Source organism: Protopterus annectens, chromosome 3.part1 (assembly GCF_019279795.1).
Source record: "Protopterus annectens isolate FY-2018-M chromosome 3.part1, PAN1.0, whole genome shotgun sequence".
NCBI classification, from domain to species: Eukaryota; Metazoa; Chordata; order Ceratodontiformes; family Protopteridae; genus Protopterus; species Protopterus annectens.
Window position 1 is genome coordinate 101,637,953 of NC_056732.1, and position 18,717 is coordinate 101,656,669.

Below are 18,717 nucleotides of genomic sequence, written 5' to 3' on the forward strand. Positions count from 1 at the left end.
CTGCCACTCAGCAGGACATGGCAGAGGCTTCAACGTCTATTCACCCTCCTAATAAGGATTCCAGAAGCATGGATAGGTACGGGAAGCGTACCCTTTCTTCAGCGGCCTTTACCCTGCGGTCGCTGAATTATCTTTGTCATTTTACCAGGCTCCAAAGGGACCTCCTGAAAGAGTTAGGTGAGTCTCTTATGGGTAATCTTCCTGAGGCGTTAGCCCAAACTGTTGGCGCCCAGATGACTACCCTATCTTCGATAGTCAACTCGTCCATGAGGCTCATCTCATATGCGGCCGAAGGGGCAAGTAGAGCAGCGGGAACAGGCGTGGCTCTTAGAAAACATGCCTGGTTACGCTTGTGTCCCTTTGCGGAGGCCTTTAAGTCTTCCTTCACCGATGCCCCCTTTGATGGGTCCTCCCTGTTTGGACCCAAGGTGAAGGACACACTGACTCAATGCGAGCAGGAGGGCAAGACCTTGATTGCCGTGGGGGCCCGTTTTTCCGCTCCCTCTAGACCTTACCCCAAGGCCCAGAGAGGAGGGAAAATGTGGTTCAGAAAATCTCAAAGGTCTTTCCCTACTCCACCGAGTGATCCCCCTCCAGAGGCGGGGGGGGGATTCAGGAAGATGCCGCCCCAGAGGCGGCAGAGGCCCCGCAACTCTGGAGACCGCGATTCCTTTCGTGCGCCATCCTACGCTGACCGTCCCTGAGACATGGCCCGACTGCGCATCTCCGGAGCCAGTCGGGGGTCGCTTTGCGGAACACCCACAGGCTTGGGAATCTATCACCAAGGATCAGTGGGTGCTCCGAACCATAACCGGAGGCTATCCCATCCCTTTCATCAAGCCCCCTCTTCCTATCAGGAAAATCCCGGATGTGCCACCCAGTCAGCGGGATCAAACAGCGGTCAAGGTCTCAAAGCTGCTAAGAAAAGGAGTCATCCAGCCTGTCCCCGCCGACCAGATCAGATCAGGAACTTACTCAAGACTATTTTTGGTGCCAAAAAAGACAGGGGACTTAAGGCCCATTTTGGACCTCAAATCATTGAATCGCTTTGTAAAAAAATCCAAATTCCAAATGGTCACCCTTCAGTCCATTCTCCCGTTATTGGAGAAGGATGTCTGGATGTGCTCCATAGATCTCAAGGATGCTTACTATCACATCCTGATAAGTCAAGAGTCCAGGATTCACTTACGTTTCCACCTGGGAACCAGTCATTTCCAGTTCCGAGCACTGCCCTTTGGTCTCACCACAGCCCCCAGGGTGTTCACCAAGTGTCTGGCAGTAGTGACAGCTCACTTGAGAAGTCTAGGATTCCAAGTGTTTCTCTATCTAGACAACTGGCTCCTTACTGCCACCACCAAGCATCTATTAGTTTGGGCGCTTATGACCACAGTCAGTTTGGGTCATTTACTAGGAATCACGTTCAATTGGAGAAAATCTGTGCTGCAGCCGTCTCAGCGTATTACCTTTATAGGCGCAGAGTTAGACACAAGAAGAATGCAGGCATTCTTGCCAGTAGAAAGGATTCAGGTCCTGCAGTCTCAGGTTCAAACCTTGTTACCCAGATCACGAGTTCAGGCCAGACTGATTCTGCAGTTTATGGGCACGATGGCCTCGACTATTCTACTAGTCCCCTTAGCCAGGCTGCACATGTGGGTGCTGCAATGGCTACTGTCTGTTCAATGGTCCTTTCAGGATCTCCCCTTGAACCATTTGGTCCAGATTATGGAAATTTGCCGTCGGGACCTACGTTGGTGGCTGCTTCGGTCCAACCTGGACCAGGGGCGACCCTTTGCCCTTCAACCTCCCGTCGCCACGGTGACCCCGGACACCTCCCAGATAGGGTGGGGGGGGCATTATCTGGACAGGTCTGTCCAAGGTACGTGGCAGGCTCACGAAACGCACTTACATATCAATATCCTGGAAATGAGAGCGGTGCTACTGGTGTTGCAAGCACTTCATCATGTTCTTCCCCGGGGTACTACTGCGATCCTATCCGACAACATGTCAGTAGTCTGGTACATAAACAAGCAAGGCGGAACCAGGTCCTACCATCTTTGCCGAGAGGCCATGAGAGTGTGGCATTGGGTGATTTCTACCCAGCGTTTCCTAGTGGCAACGCACATTCTGGGGAAATCCAATGTGATTGCGGACAGGCTGAGCAGGACTCTCCTGTTGCCCCACGAGTGGTCCCTCAACGACAGGGTGGCTGCAAACATTTTCGCCAAGTGGGGCCTCCCTTGTTGTGACTTGTTCGCCAGCCCTCACAATGCGAAATGCAGGGAGTTCTTCACTCTGACTCCCTCTCAGGGGCAGATTCCCAGGGACGCTCTAGCTCACAGTTGGCCCCCCGGTCTACTTTACGCCTTACCTCCGGTTCCCCTTCTCCTGAAGGTGATACAAACGGCGATTTATCTAGGAAGCGACATGATTCTGATCGCTCCACACTGGCCTTGTCAGGTTTGGTTCCCCTTCCTTCTGAGGTATGCGGTGGAGGGCTCATGGTTTCTGGACCTGCTGCCCGACCTGTTAACTCATCAGTTGGGACAGTCACATCCATCCCTCAGGTCCTTGAGGTTGGCCGCCTGGTTACTCCACTTCCAACCTTAGTCAGAGATAACTCTCTTTCTCCAGACGTCATCCACATTTTGTCCTCTTCTCACAAACCTTCCACTATTATACTGTATTCCAGCAAGTGGAAGAGGTTTGCTATTTGGGCCAAGCAACGAGGTATAGATCCCCTTACCGCCCCAGTACCTCAGGTTTTAGAATTCCTGGCTTCTTTGTTTTATTTGGGCTCTTCAGTTTCCACAATTAAAGTCCAACTGGCGGCTATCTCTAATTTTTATGTCTCCTTTGAGCCTTCCTTAATGGCAAACAGGCTTTGCAAATCTTTCCTTAAAGGAGCGTGGCTCCTTCGGCCCCCAATAGCCCATCCTGTGCCCCCTTGGGATCTCAATATGGTTCTAGCTTCTTTAACTGCCCGTCCCTTTGAACCAGCAGCTACTTGTGATATAAAATTTCTATCTTGGAAAACCGCCTTTTTGGTGGTAATGACCTCTGCCAAGCGGGTCTCAGAGCTTCAGGCTCTCTGTTCTAATCCCCCTTATTTGACTTTTCACAAAGACAGAGTGTCTCTCAAGTTAAATCCCTCTTTCTTGCCCAAGGTAGCATCCCTTTTATTTATTTATTTTTATTTTATTTTATTTTTATGCATTCAACAATCCTTGGAGCTCCCTGTGTTTTTTCCCAAATTCTCCAATAGCGCAGACTATATTTTCCATCAGTTGGATGTTCACAGACAACTGCGTTTTTATTTAGGTAGGACCAGTCAGACACAGAAGTCAGATCAGCTGTTTGTGTCCTTTGCGGAAAATAGGTTGGGTCAACCGGTGGCTAAAACCACCATAGCCAAATGGATTAAAGATTGCATCTCCTTCATCTATTCACAGTCCGGCAAAGAGCTACCATTCCCAGTCAAGGCTCATTCTACCAGGGCAATGACTACTTCTGTAGCATTCCACTCCAAATTATCGATAGATGATATCTGTGCGGCCGCTACCTGGACTTCTCCGCACACCTTTATTTCTCATTACAAGATAGATGTGGCTTCTCGAGGTAGAGCTTCCTTTGGTTCCACAGTTCTCAGGAGTGTTTTCCAATGAGCCACCCGGGATTTAGGTGCTAGGGATGCTGTCCCATCAGTTATGAATGTAGGCGAGATAGGATCCCATTACATCTTTTAGTTATGTACTTACCATAACTTCGGATGTATGGGATCCATCTCGCCTACATTCATACCCGCCCTCCTTCCCCCTTCCCATTGGATTTAGAGGAAATGTTGCTACTTACTGAGTTTTTCTCTTGAAGGACTTTAGTTTGTTACAGTTGTTGGTATGTCTCTGTGCCTGGATGTAAGTATATAAAAGCGAACAAACAAGATCTGGGGAAGCAGGCGTGGTGCATTCTGGGATAAGGGGTAGCCCAGCCAATTAGAGACTTCATTCTACTATATAGTGGCCGAGTCGGAGCCGAGGGTTCGGCTCCGAACCCATCAGTTATGAATGTAGGCGAGATGGATCCCATACATCCGAAGTTATGGTAAGTACATAACTAAAAGTTTTTGAGGTAACAATTCACCCAAGCATGGATCTTGTAACAAATGTGTCCAATAAAACAAAACAATTTCTACTAATTTCTCTGTATATGTTCCATATGTTGTAACAAAAAACATTTTATCCACTTGTTGATTATACACATTTTTATCTGATTTAGCCCTGTATTTTACTTGCTTATGAATCTGATTATTAAAATTCAAATTATTTTTAGCTTGTTCTACACTTTCTACACTATAACATATATATATTTCTACAATATATATAGGGCGGCACAGTGGTGCAGCGGTTAACGTTGTCGCCTCACAGCAAGAGCTGGAGCATTGTTAAATAAATAAAATAAATAAATAACCTCTTTTGATTGACAAGTCAACTCAATTTCTAATTCTTTTTGTTGTTCATCACTAGTTAATCTTGAAATTCGCAATAATTCATTATAGGGAAGTGCTGATATTAAGTGTGGAGGATGGCAACTAGTCCCATTAATGAAATTATTCACACCTTCAAATTTATGATGCACTGATGTTACTACCTTATTTCCTCTAACATGCAAATTTATATCCAAAAATGTAACTTTATCTCCCCACTGAGCTCCATCAAACTTTATACCAAAACCTTGTTTGATTTGTTCACCATTATTAAAAATCAGTGTTGTATGAGAGAAATGCTGCAGTGGTAGTGCTGCGGTAGCATTGTCGCCTCACAGTAAGACGTTGTCCTGTTCGATTCTCAGCTAAAGTGTCTTCTGTGTGGAGACATGCGTGAATGGGCATACCTTCGTTGAAGGTTGTGCGTCAGGCCTGGCAAGCCGGTATGTAAAAATCTACTGCCAATCATTAGCAGACCAGAATTCCACTGTGGCGACCCCTAACCGGGAAAAGCCGAAAGATACAACAACAACAACAAGTGTTGTATGAGAGAGTTTCATTTTTTCCCATGTATTCTAGCTAGTAATTTAAAATCAGGCCAATGATGTTAGATAGCTGCTGTCTGCTTTTATGACTTACATCTGTAACCCATATATAAGGCTTCTAAATTTGGATCAGAAGATTAAGTGGTAATTTTAGACGTGATCTGTGTCTTGCTTATCCAGCAATCAAAGACCCGTCTTATTTGACTTCCTATTGTTTGTAAAACCAATGGCTTTACAAACACCCATGACCTAAAATTTACACTAGCAAATAAACATGGCTCACTGGAAGGAAGGGCTCCTAACTCAATGCATTTCCAGCCTATAGAATAAATTACCACTGTAGGTCTAGCAGAGTAAAATTTTGTTTGCGTTTAAGGCTAATCTTGATTACTGAATGTGTAGACATAAGTTTACACTAGGGTTCTCATGTACAGCCCTTTTTGATTTGGGAATCACTCACTGGTAAAGTGAGACAAGAACTTTTAATTTTGTCTGCTTAAACCTGTACATGGCTAACTTGGCCTCTTGTGGTCCCTGTGATCGCTTGCCTAATATTGCTGCAATGTTCCACTGTCTTGTGTTGTATCCAAGGCAGAGAACTGTGAGCACTGAGATGTATCAGCTCAGCAGTATTAGAATAGGGCCAGCTTTGAAATAATGCTGCACTGAATGTGTGAGTTGAACCTTGCACTGGAACATATGCATCTAAAAAGTGCTGCCTTAAAACTGACAAAGCAGATAGTTTACAGTAGTTCAGGTTTGTCATGTAAGCTGCTGATATTATGCTGAGAACAATCGTATCACCCAACAAGAAACAAATGCATGTGAAGGCCATATTTCTATATATATGGTGGCAAAATTGTCAGTTTCAGTCTATTTCAGTACATCGCAAACTATAAATTATTTTAACAAAAAATAAACAATGCAATACTTCCAGAATTGCCAACAAACTCCATGGGACCCCATGACCTTTTGTAGTTAATCTATCAAGTTTGTCACTTTTATTGCAAGAGAGATGACTTGAAGTAAAAATTGCACAGTGAATGCTGTCATCACTACAGTTAAACAGAATGTTCATAGCTTTACCAGTTATAATGTTACTTTCATTAGTCTCCTTACTGCAATTTGAAATGATGACACACTCCGTCAACACCCTGCTCATTAGTCAGGTATGACAAAGCACTAAGTTAGACCCACAGCTGGTGAAACGGAAGATCAGGTACTGTGCTTAGTAGAAGGTCCTACAACTCAGGATCGCTTGTTAGTGAAAAGTGTGTTACCTGTATATGTACAATCCTCTAATCCCTCCAAACTCACAATCACATCACCTGGATACAGTAGTTTGAAGAAAGAATTCCAGAAAGGAAAACTGAAGAGGGAAGGCACTCAAAATTAAAATAAAAATAAGGTCATTCCTGATTACATTTAAGGTGACCAGTATGAAAATCAGTAAGAAAAGTTTATAGCTTGGCTGGTTGGATAAACAAAGACAGCATGTGCAGTTAAAGGCAGTAATGATGCTACTGTATAAATCTTCAGAAAGTCTTTTAAATACAGTGTCTGGAGACCCCCACATCTGCAGTGATATAGAAAAGACAGAGAATTCAAAACAAAAGTTTAAAAGCTGTACTTTAGAAACTATGTGGAAGGATTCAGACGATGAAAGTGCATTTGCTGAATACAGAGGGAGGAGACAGATAGGGAGCCATTAAAATACTCCATAAATAAATACAGCAGATGAATATTTTTCAGCAATTAATATACTCAGAGATAAGTGGCTTAGTCTGTTAATTCAAGAGAAGAGATTCTTTAAGGGAAACACAATAGTAGTCTTCACTGAAATTATTATTGTGCCATTGCCTAGAACTACTGAAGAAACAACTGTTGTAGGATTTAAAACATATATGGAAGTGATATATGGAAAAATGTAAAAATAAAGCCAGTAAGGGATGACATGACCAGTTATAGTTTGAAAAGAATAGGACACAATTATGATGATTAAATTATGAATCAAAGCATAGTACAGTTGCTGTGTGTGTGATATCTAAGAATAGTCTTTTTCCCCAAGATATAGTGATTTAAAGGTAATTTTTGGAAGAAATGGGGTAGATTGGGCACAGGCCTATTTCTACTTAGCAGAGACAATTAAAGCTGTAAGCTGCTTCTTATATTCAGGGGGTACAGGGCTTCATTCTGTCTACCTCCATTTGCCTACTGTGTGACTTTGAGTAAGTCACTTAACCACTCAGTGCCCCTGGGTTGCCACAGAAAGGGGACACTTCTGTCCAGCGAGCTTGCATGTTTAATAAACATAGTAGTTATAATAAAGTCTACCCCCCCTCAAAAGAAAACCTATTTTAACTTCAATGGCAAATGTGTCCATCACAGTGTTACCCTAGACCTGGATCTGCTGAGTTAGTCAGGAAGGCAGACTTGTTGGCATAAGCATATGCTTTTGTGACTTCACCTGTGAATCTGATATCTAGTTTCACCTGCAGGATAGACCACTAATCTTAAAAATGGGCTCCACTGTACAGGCAGGTTCTGACATACTCTGTGATGGTACTGGAGTGATAAAAGGAAAATGTCTTCTCTCAAAGAGAAGCCCTTTCTTTAGTCTCCCTTGAGTATACCCACAACAAGTGCATCCCTTTCAGCCTTTCTCACTGTTGAAGTTATTCAATGTGGTGCAGAGATGTGAAGCATTTTTTTTCTGGAGTTCATTTCATTTATCTTCACGTGCAGTGTTCCTCATCTTCATTACTGTACTAACATTTAGTACCCCCTACTCATCAACATCTGCTGTTAAACTTAGTCATTGTCTTTGACAACAAGTTTGTCAGCTAGTATATTACTTGCTTTGTTCATTTTTTTGTTCCTTTGTTTTCTACATGTTTGTAAGTTTTTGCTCTACTACTTTATTGTCTTACATTGCATTTTATACTTCACAGATTGCGTTCTGTAGTCAAGGCCCTAATACACAATGAATTGTGCTGTATTTTCCACAAAAATTCTTCATACATTTATTATGTAGATGCTTCTAGGACTGGCATGAATTTTTTTGTTTACCCTATTTATTGTATTCTTCTTTGTTATTCAGGAACTAAAGTTGTCAATTATTTGCTCATTTTATAACATATGAAACTCATATATTTAGCCAGCTCAGTGACATTGAAAGATAAAGCCTTGAATATGATGCAGGTGACTTGAGTTAATTAGTGGCATAGGCACCTGTAGAACCTAGCAGGGGAGGATGGGAGTAAACGAACATGGTTGACAGGCCCATCTTGTGAGGAGAAAGGCAGCTCTGGCTCACCACTTGGGTCACACTTAGGGGGAGCTTGACCCTGTCAGCACATGCTGTATGCATGCATGCACACAAGCCAAGGCAGTGTGAGTGGGTATACTCCATGCAGTTAGCAGCAGGAAGCAGAAGCTATGTCAGCTACCACAGGAGAAATTGGATGCCGCAGCGACAGATGCTAGGCCACCCCACTGGACTGTTAAGCTGGTCTGTTCCCTACCACCCAACTCGTACCATAGGGGGAAAAGAATGGGATGATAAGGCACCCCGGCAGGAATGAGTGGGTCATGTGACTCGTAACATTTCCTAGGGTTGCCTAGCTGTCAACCCTCTGATAGAACAAATAAGCCATTTGGCGAAAGGCAGTGGAGTCTTTCAGCAGGGCCCTGTTGGAAATAAATAAATTATATATTTCACCATGACTTACCTGATTAATAATAAAAATAGAGAGAAATGCCTCACAATTGTAGCCTTCATCTTGCAGACCAGATGTCTGTAGCAGCGGAGTACCACATAAACAGAAATAATCATGCTTCCATTTCTTCAGACCTGCAGAGAATCACTGATGACCCAAGACATAACATATTCAAAAGTTACAGCTTCACTTTTGCATATGCCAAGGAGTGCTAAGATACTAGCAGATATCCTGAGCAAATTCAGCCAGCAAAATCGCACATGAATCCTTTGATACCCTATACTAACATCAGTGGTTTGATAATGGTGGTGTTGTTTAAGTGTAATGTTTGAAGTCAGCATTTTTAATATATTTAGCATTTTAGCAAATGCTTTCTAATGTAAATCATTGTTAAGCAAAGAGCCACCACTTGACTTCAGATTCCCACTGCTATGGTAGGTCAATTTATTCTAAAAAAAGTCCCTTATTACTAGATCCATAGTCTTATTAGCAGATCAGTAATATTACGTACTTTCTGGAAACAAAGTGAAGTGGCTCATGCAAAAGGTAGTTTATTGTTTTTGTAAAAGAGTTTGTCTTACACGTCTTTTTTTTTTTTTTTATTCTATTTTTCTCTCCTTCTTTCACTCTGACAGCCATCCCAGTGGCACACACCCTATGCTGGATCTAGCATTACTCCAGTCAACCCCCTGTCCAATGCCTGAATTTAAGCTGGGGCCAGTCAGGATCTTATGGATGTCATGGGGGAGTTTGCTGAAGTCCTTTTCCAAGCCTGAGGTTTTTTTTCATGTTTTATAACTTACCCCTGTTTCTACCTTACCGCCACCCTTGCAAATCCGTGGTTGCCTCTGAGGGGCGGGTGTGCAATGCAGAAGTGTGACATATTGCCCCATCTCCATGGTAGTTCAGGCATGTCTTCACCCTTTCCCCTCTTTGCAACACACCTTCCAGTGTAACATCCCTATTTATCACCGGGGATCATAGCAGCAGACTCCCACAGGACCATCCTGCCAGGGATGGTAACACCCATCTCTTCCTGCCACTCCATCAGTCGCATGATTGAAGCTGGGACAGCTGAGCCATAGTTAGGGCTTTACCCCTCTATACCACCAGAAGAGCTCATCTCTTATAGGTCTTTACAGCTGTTGATAGTGGTTTCAATTGCTTCATTATTTTCATTGTTTAATATCTCAGATGATTGTACCTTGTCCAGTGTTTTCATTATTTTACACATAGCAGCTGCTGTGAAATCATTCTGCTCAGGCTTCATGCTGTTGTTTTTTGCTAAAAATAGAGTTGGCTGCAGAACACAAGGTAAGCCAGACCGAAAAGCAATTTGAATTTTCATCTTACATCCTGTAGTTCACATAAAGTTCTCAAAGATCTGAGCCACTTATTCTAGAGAAAAGGGTATACTTGTTAGATGTAGCAAAGGAATTTTCTAAAAAAAACAAGACTACTACAGTATGCATTATTATTACTGTTGTAACTATCAGAGTGAATTGTTGGATAGTAAAGACTGAGCTAATAAAATCGATTTAATTGCATGCAAAACTTTGAAACTGCTTTTCTCCCTCCTTATAGACACTAACAGCAGTGTATCTGCTGACCGCAGTAGTTGGTGTAGAAGCCTGGCATAGGCCTTTACCATTTGGTTATTACTTTTCGGATATCTTACTAGCCATGGTGATAGGTAAGTCCGAAGATTTGCTTTAACTTTGCTGTCTCCTCCATTGCCTTGCTTTTAGTCCCAGATCCTTCTGTGTCATTGACTTAGTTAATCCTTTGTCTTGCTGAAGTACCCAAATCAGTGTAATGTTTGGATTTATTTGTGTATCTCAAGAGTGTTAATTTTCAACTGTTTTATTGTTCAGTTTTGCAACTCAATATTCTGATCAGTGTATTCAAAGTAAAAATGTTAGGAAAGAAGCTAGGTGAAATAGTGATTTATGTCTTACAGCTGCAGCATTCAGGGTTTAGTCATGCCCTCTGATTAGTTTCTGCATGGAATCTGTATGTTCTACATCACTCACAGCTTACTCTGGTTTCTTTACACCTCTCAAAAATACTGTTTGTGTGTATTTCTGTAACATGTATATGAACATGTGAGTGTATATTTGTGTGTAGATCTATATATATATATATATATATATATATATATATATATATATATATATATATATATATATATGGGTCTAGGACACATGCTCGACCAGCATGTGTCAGAATCACAAAACACCGAACACACATACACAAAAGCTCTTAACATTGAAAAGCGCTTCCATGTATGTGTAGTTCAAAAAAAATAAATCTACGTTTCTGCAGTGGGGCTTCACCCCCTTGCACCCCCCACCCCCCTACTTTAATATTCTCACTCCGAGATCGCACTACAGTGGGGAAAAGAGAATTTTCCCTTACCCGCACTGTAGTCTGACAGGCACACATGCATGGAAGCGCTTGCCGATGTTAAGCGCTTTCGTGTATGTGTATTCGGTGTTTTGTGATTCGGACATATGCTAGTCGAGCATGTGTCCAGATCCCATATATATATATATATATATATATATATATATATATATATATATATATATACACATAGTTGTTTTTGCTGTTGTGGCCCACACCCAGTTAAAACATTATTTAAAAGTTGCAGTACAGTCATTAGCCACATCCAGTCAGCAAATGTGACATAGGCCATAAGAAAGAGCATGTATGCTCTGCTATAGGGGTTTATTATTTAATATAAGGCAAAAAAACACCCCAACACTGTATGTATGTGTCACTTTCTTCATTGTATTAGAGCACAATGACAATGGAATTAATTTTATTCCAGTTATATGCTGCAGGGGCAGTTGGCTTCTGCTGCCAATCCACAGTGAAGATGTACTTTTATTGCACTCATCTACTAGCTCATATTTCTATTGCTTACAGCTTTTGCAGTGCTGTGGTTTACTTACTAACTATATCTGCCTGCTTCTCAGACACCCTAATGGTTGAGTCCAATATAAATTTAAAATGCATAGATTGCAGGTCATGCTTTATTACAGTGACATTGCCTTTATTGAGAATAAATTTATGAGATACTACACACATTTTTAACCTGACGATGTGGATTGGGCTAGGCTACATTTATGCTGAAACAAATGTATAATTAGTATTTGTCATTTGTATTAATGCAGACTGTGGTCAACGTTTAGGCCATACCATAGTGTTTAGAAAGTGAGATAAATAGGAACTGATACTGCTGTTTGATGCAGTATTGACATGTGCTTATTCTTTTCATCTATTTTAATGTGCAGGAATATCAGAATGCTGTGGTGAGTTCTAAATCAACTAAATGAAGCAGCCATTTTTGTCATATTCTTGTCATATGATATAAAAGTCTGTTATGGCAGGTTTCTCATATTCTTGACATGTAATATGGAAGGATGTTGTCACATTTTTCCTGTTCTTGCTGCGTTGAAACCTGATGAAGTACATTCTATATTTAATTGCTTGTAGGTTTCATAAGTTTCAAAGGAGATTACCAGGCTAATGGCTTAAGAGCCATTACAAGTCTAGCAATTATTATGTGGATTTTACCCTGTTATGAATCCGTAAGCGCTAGATGATGGCTTTTTATTTGTACCTATACCTCTGAGTATTTTACCGACTGCCTCCGCCCAAAAGGGCCATGGGCACCACTCCAGGAGTGAATTTATGATTTCTCATCCATAGTTTCATAGTAAGATATCATTCCTAGCCAATAACCAAGGTCAGAATCAAACCCTGTGCCATGTGCGATAGGGACCTTAACCATTATACTAGCCCCCCCGCTGGAGCTTAAAGTTAAGTCCATCATGGCTAAAATCCTTGCCTTTTCAGACTTCCTTCTGTGTAGCTCTGGTTGATGCTTCTTGGAGCTGGTTGCTATAGTTTAACTGTACTTTATGAACCACATATATTGTCACTACAGTATTTTTATAGCCGTACTGCACACAACAATAAACTTATTCCAGTAATCATCTGTAGTTAACATGCTTTAACCTGGTCACTGCTCCTTTGTGACACTAGGATTTAGTCACCATGCCATAACATTACAGATTGCTACAGTTTATCCTCCTCACAGATGGCATGACACGGACTAAACTATTGCTGTTTTCTTTCTGAAATTTCTGTCTGGTGTGTTACAGGGTCAGTGTTATTTCTCATATGTTTTATTAGCAGTGAACAATACTCTTAATGATTTTTATGCAAAGTGTACCTTGCTTATTGGGATAACATTTGTCTGTTTTATTGATTTTTAGAATTGTACCACTGAAAACTAAGCAACTGCCTAATGTTATTTAGGACTTGGCTTTCTACTTGTCTGCAATTGATAAGAAGATTGCAATATCCATATTCTATCACGTGTCATATCTTATCAGATTTAATGTTTGCTTTTCTGCACTATATTGTTATTACTTTCTGGATTATGCCATATTTAAGTGACAGAAATGCTATTGGCATGCCATTGTCCTTCATTGCAGTTACTTAATGACATTTGTTATTAGGTATTAAAACAGCAGGTAAAGATATGCTGACTGAAGTTAATAATTATAAGGACCTTGCAGTCATTTTGGCTTCATTGTTTTTATTTGGTATGCAAAATGCCAACGTTTAGAGCAAAGCAATGAGACAATTCAGAATATTGCCCAAACACATTAGCACTATGTATGAATTTTGCTGGATTCATCTTCATAAAACACATATCCTGCCAATTATTGAATGTAATATTTTAATACACTGCATGTCCATTAAAGACTTTCAAAACTGTCCAGAGGAAATTTATGAAAACATTAATAACATAATTAAGTTATATAGAGAGATGTAATATCTAAATCTGTTCGTGTGTTTGTATTTGCTTATAAGGAATTTAATGATAAACAACTTGGAGGCAATCCCGTGGTTGGAGATGTACACATGTACATTAATTCATAGACACAATAATCTGTTATTCAAGTTACACTTAAATAAAACTAAGGTCAGGGTGTCATATTTCACACGATGCATACTCATAATGTTGGATAAATTGCCTGAAAAGATACATAGATCGCATTTTTTATGCATATTATCGAGATAACTGAATGGGAGGCATTGCCTTCGATCCTGGTTCCTTAACAGGCTACAGGCCTGAACACTTCCTATTAATTTATGAACTTAAAAATGAGTTGTAGGATATGGAAGGGTGAAGTACAAGGGATATTTTTTTTTCTATTTTGCAAAGTAATAAACTTTGAATATTTTGTGGGGGGGTCATATGTCTTTGATAGTAATAATATACAAGAGCCATAAAGTTACTGTATTAGTTTTGTTTGTTCATCTTGAGTAATTAAGAAGGTAGATAATACCGACTGAGTTTGAAAAACATTTAGGTTGAAAGTAAAGGTTGGAAAAAATAAATAAAGGTATGCAGGGTGGGAATAGTTTGAGTATATAGTGATGAGGAAAGGAAAGTATGGAAGAAATGAGTGACCATGTGAAATGGTTGAATTGTCTGGCCTTTTTAAATAAAGTACAGTGGGGAAGAAAAAGAAAGATGAAAGTTGATGATTACTTCATTGTAGAGGATGGAACATGCAATGGAATTTCTGCATGGTGCTTATTGTGCTATTGCTTTTGGAAATTTTAAATATAAGGTGCCACCGTCTTCTTTACTTCCATTAGGATGGTGATAGGAAATGGAAGAGATGTCTGTGGTTGTGCAGGGGCAAATGATAGGCTATAAAATAAAGAAAATGTGAGGAATGATGTAAGCAAGTTTAGATGAAGATGAAAACTGAGTGAATACTGAATACAGAATTAAACTGATTTTAGTTAATCGATCATTGAAAGTGTGCGTAACGATTTCTTTAAGAATGGTGGTGCAATCAAGTGAACTTTTCTTCTCTTTTTAAGAATGGAAACTAGTAGGTAGCTAACAGGATGAAAGCTATGGACTGAACAGGCAGGAAATAGGAATGTAAAAAGGGAGGAGTACTCAGGTAAGGAATGAGAGGGGGATAGTACAGCACATATTGTGTTAGGGCAGTATTACTGGTAAAGCTTACCTGTTTTGTTGGTTAAGAGTTTTTAAGTAAAGGAGGAATAAAGCAACATGAATGACAAGGAAAGGTTTAAGATAGCAAACAGTTTATGGAAGGTAACAGAAATTTAAACTGAGGACGTAAATGATGCAGATATGAGACAATATTTAAGAAGAGAAAGACTGGTGAATTACATGTTAAGACATAGCAAAATAAAGAAATTAGTATGGAATGAACAAACTTTGTTTCCATGGGATAAAGATGTTATGTAAGTTATGATTCACAATATGGTATTTTAAGTTTTGCTGGAAATAGTTTGGAATATTAAGAAATATGAACTTGAGCTGTTGAAACTAAGAGAAGAATGTTAAAGATTTTTAGGGCAATAGAAAATGTTAAAATTTGAGAAGTAATAAGAGAAAAAAAGTTGTATATCTTTGTTCCTTTCTGTTGCAGCAGTGCAACTGTTAGTAAAAAGTAAATAAAATTTAGAGACTAACATCATACTAACTAGAACCTTCTTACATGGCTTGAACTGCACAATGTTCAGTATATTATCCTTAACTTTCTGTGCATATTCAGCTCTCTGGCACCTGTTGGAAAAGTGTGCTTAAAGGTGTCTACTCCGAGCTTGATCTGTCCTTGGCCTGAATACCTTTTATCACACAGAGCTTATCTGTGTAAAAAATATATGTCGTACATATATCAAGAGCTCCTCACAAAATCTAAATACATCTGCAGTTAATGCATAAATAAATAAGCTAGCTCTGTAAACAAACATAAAAAAGAACTACTTTGTGTGTACAAGAGAACACTTCTCCCCAAAGAAGAGCTCCAGAAAGACAGTAAATCAGGTGTTTACTCCTGTAACTAATTTATCTGGTGCTACTGTTATAGAATTCAGTTTTGTTTCCTGTCCGTATAACCGTAAAGTGCCATCTCAGTTTGTTGTCTTTTCCTGACTACTTTCACTTCCATGCAGTGTATTACGCCATTATTACTAAACATCTACATCAGATCAAACCATACTCAGCAGAGCAGTCAAATAGTCTTCCTTTTAGCTATCTTCAGCTGAGTGCAGACCCTAATTTTAGACCATGGCAGATATTCTGAACTGTAGCCTGAATGGACAAAAGTGTCCCGCAGCTGTAGATAATTGCTGGTATACTAACATGAAAGAGGATCTGGATGTCAGCTCACAAATGACAAAGCCATTGTTTTACTAAAAGGCAGAAATCTGCTGGAAAGATCTGTGTATAAATTGAAGCCTTTCTTTTTGTACAAATATAACATTGTATCTCACACACTACATGGTTTGCAGCATCACCTTTGGGTTAACACCACCATAGTTAGAAAAACTAAGCATGTCATACAAAGTCTTAACAAAAGAAGACTTATAGCTGCATTATATCTTCAGCATTTTGAATGATTTGACACATTATTCTGAAAAAGTCCTTGACTGGTAAGGACGAAAACAATCCGATTTTGTAAATAAAAGCTTGTTTGTTTCATCTTTGTTTGAATTCCTACTTGGATTAACAGACGAGCACTGCACACTACATTATTCACCACTTCTTCAGTTTATTTGCAGCATGTTTGGTGACTGTTGAACCCCTTTCATTTGTTTATTTGTAAAGGTTTGACACTGTCAATCATATCATCTTATTTAAAAGATATTCAGCTAGGCTATTCAATCATCAGAACTATTTTGATTTCATAATTGTTTGACAAGAAATAAACTGTTAGCTTACTAAATATGTTGTTGAGGTTCAGTCATTTAGTTGAGAAAGACTCTTCATGACTTCACTGACTTTAACTTATTAGGCCTATGTGTCAAAAACTGTTTCTTTTAGTTCTTGAAAATTCATATTCATTGCTTTAGTAATGCAGTCTATCCATCTTATCCTCTTTCTCCCCTTCGTTCTTTTGTCTTTGATCTTTCCCATCAGTTCCTCTGGGGAACGCTGTCTTCCCATTATGTGTCCAAAGCATAGTTTTACTGTCAGGCTTTCCAGTGAACAGTCTGTGTCTATTTCCTTAAGTGTTAACTGAATTGATCTTGCAGACCATGGAATTCTCAAAAGTTTTCTCTAGCACCGCAATTCAAAAGCATCAATTTTCTGGCACATAGCCTTACTTATAATCCAACTCTCACAGCCATATGTTATTATTAGACTAAACATAACTTTGAATATATATATACCTTTGATGACAGTGTAATGTCTTTGCTCTTTGAAATCTTATCCAGGTCTGCCATAGCTTTGCTTCGAAAAACAAGTGCCCTTAAATTTCATGTCTGCAATCACCATCTGCAGAGATCTTTTAAAGTATCAAAACAAAATCTGTCATAGACTCCAGATCTTTTCCAGTTGTTTTCAACAAACTTATAGTACTAGACAACATAATCATCTAGTACTTTTATCTTTTGTTGATCAACAAGCTAGGTTTTTACACTTCTTATTTTCACCTTCATCAACAGGCTCATTATCCCTTTCTCAGTTTCAGCCATCAGAGTGGTATCTGCTTGCTTGACATGGTTGATGTCAATGACAGTGCCATCTAACCCAGCCTTTTGCATGATATATTCAATGTTTAAACTGAATAAATTGGGGAACAGTATACAGCCTTATTGTATTCCTTCTCTAATCCTGAAGCAGTCAGTTGTGTCATATTCAGTTCTGTTTCTTTTTTGTTCTGCATATAGATTCCTCAGAAGGCAAATAATGTGATCTGGTATCTCCATTTCTCTACAAACTTGCCATAGTTTGTTATGGCCAATACAGCCAAAGGCTTTAAAGTAGTTAGTAAAGCAGAATATATTTTTTTCCATGAACTCCCTTCCTTTCTCCCGTATCCAATAGTCATTACCAATTTGATTATTTGTACCTCTAGCACTTCTAAAACTATCTTGCACGTCTGGCATTTCTTGGTCCATATATAGCTGGAGTCTAGTTTGCAAGATCCTGAGCATTACCTTCACTAACGTCTAACATTACTAACAGTGCCTTCTTTCTAATGCTAAGACAACTGCCAAAGGCTATCTCTTTACTTACCTTATTCATTAATATCATGCATGCCCATGGTATTCAAAGCTGATCCAGTATACATGTGGATCAGCCTTGTTCCTTTCAGGCCCAAGGTTAAGGTCTAGCCACCTTGCAGCATAAACATTGGCTGTAGGTGATTTGTTCACACTGACTAATGTTGATAGGTTCATAGGTTCATAGGTTTATACTAGGCTATCTGCCCTAAGGCATTTATAAGCCTAGCCCAAATTATTGTGGCTTACGCCACCCCTTATATGAAAAAATACTGTGCCCATTAGTTTGTTGTGCCTCTGTCCAGCAGTGACCCAGAGATGATTCCCGGGGTAAACCTACGATCTCCCATCCACAGGTCTAGATTTCTCTTGAACAGAATCAGCGAGGTGCTCTGCCTCACATGGACCGGGATTTTATTCCACAGCATAGGGAGTCTCTGAGTGATAAATCTATCCCTCCAGCACGTCCTATTTATATCCGTGCTAAGGTTTAAGTCGCTTGCTCTAGTGGTTTTGGTGGATTTGGATTTTTTGAGGTGGAGCATGTCCATTAATTCCGGGTTGGACATGGCCTTGTATGTCAGGCACATGTCACCTCTGAGCAGGCGGTATGCGACTGAATAGAGCTGGAGTTTCTTCAATCTGGCAGCATATGACAGATTTTGGAGTCCCTTTATCCTTTTGGTGAGGAACTTTTGGGGTCTCTCCAATTGCTGCAGATGTCGGGTGAGATACATCCCGAATGGGGCATTGTACTCGATCATTGGTCTAATAAGTGAAGAGTACAGGAGAACAATGACCTCACTAGATCTGGATGTGAATCCCTTCATGATCAGGTGGGCAATGTAGAAGGTCTTTCTAACCACTTTAGCAATGTGAGTGTCAAAAG

The 18,717-nt window shown here is 40.0% G+C and overlaps 1 protein-coding gene across 1 annotated transcript in view; it reads left to right on the forward strand.

Annotated features, from left to right (window-relative positions):
- The window catches only part of LOC122798020 (ethanolaminephosphotransferase 1-like), a 1,115,305-nt gene that overhangs the window by 632,960 nt on the left and 463,628 nt on the right, over nt 1-18,717 (forward strand). The window contains exon 6 of the mRNA XM_044066615.1: nt 10,329-10,437. Within this exon, the coding sequence (XP_043922550.1) occupies nt 10,329-10,437 (109 nt within the window). The remainder of the gene's footprint in view (nt 1-10,328; nt 10,438-18,717) is intronic.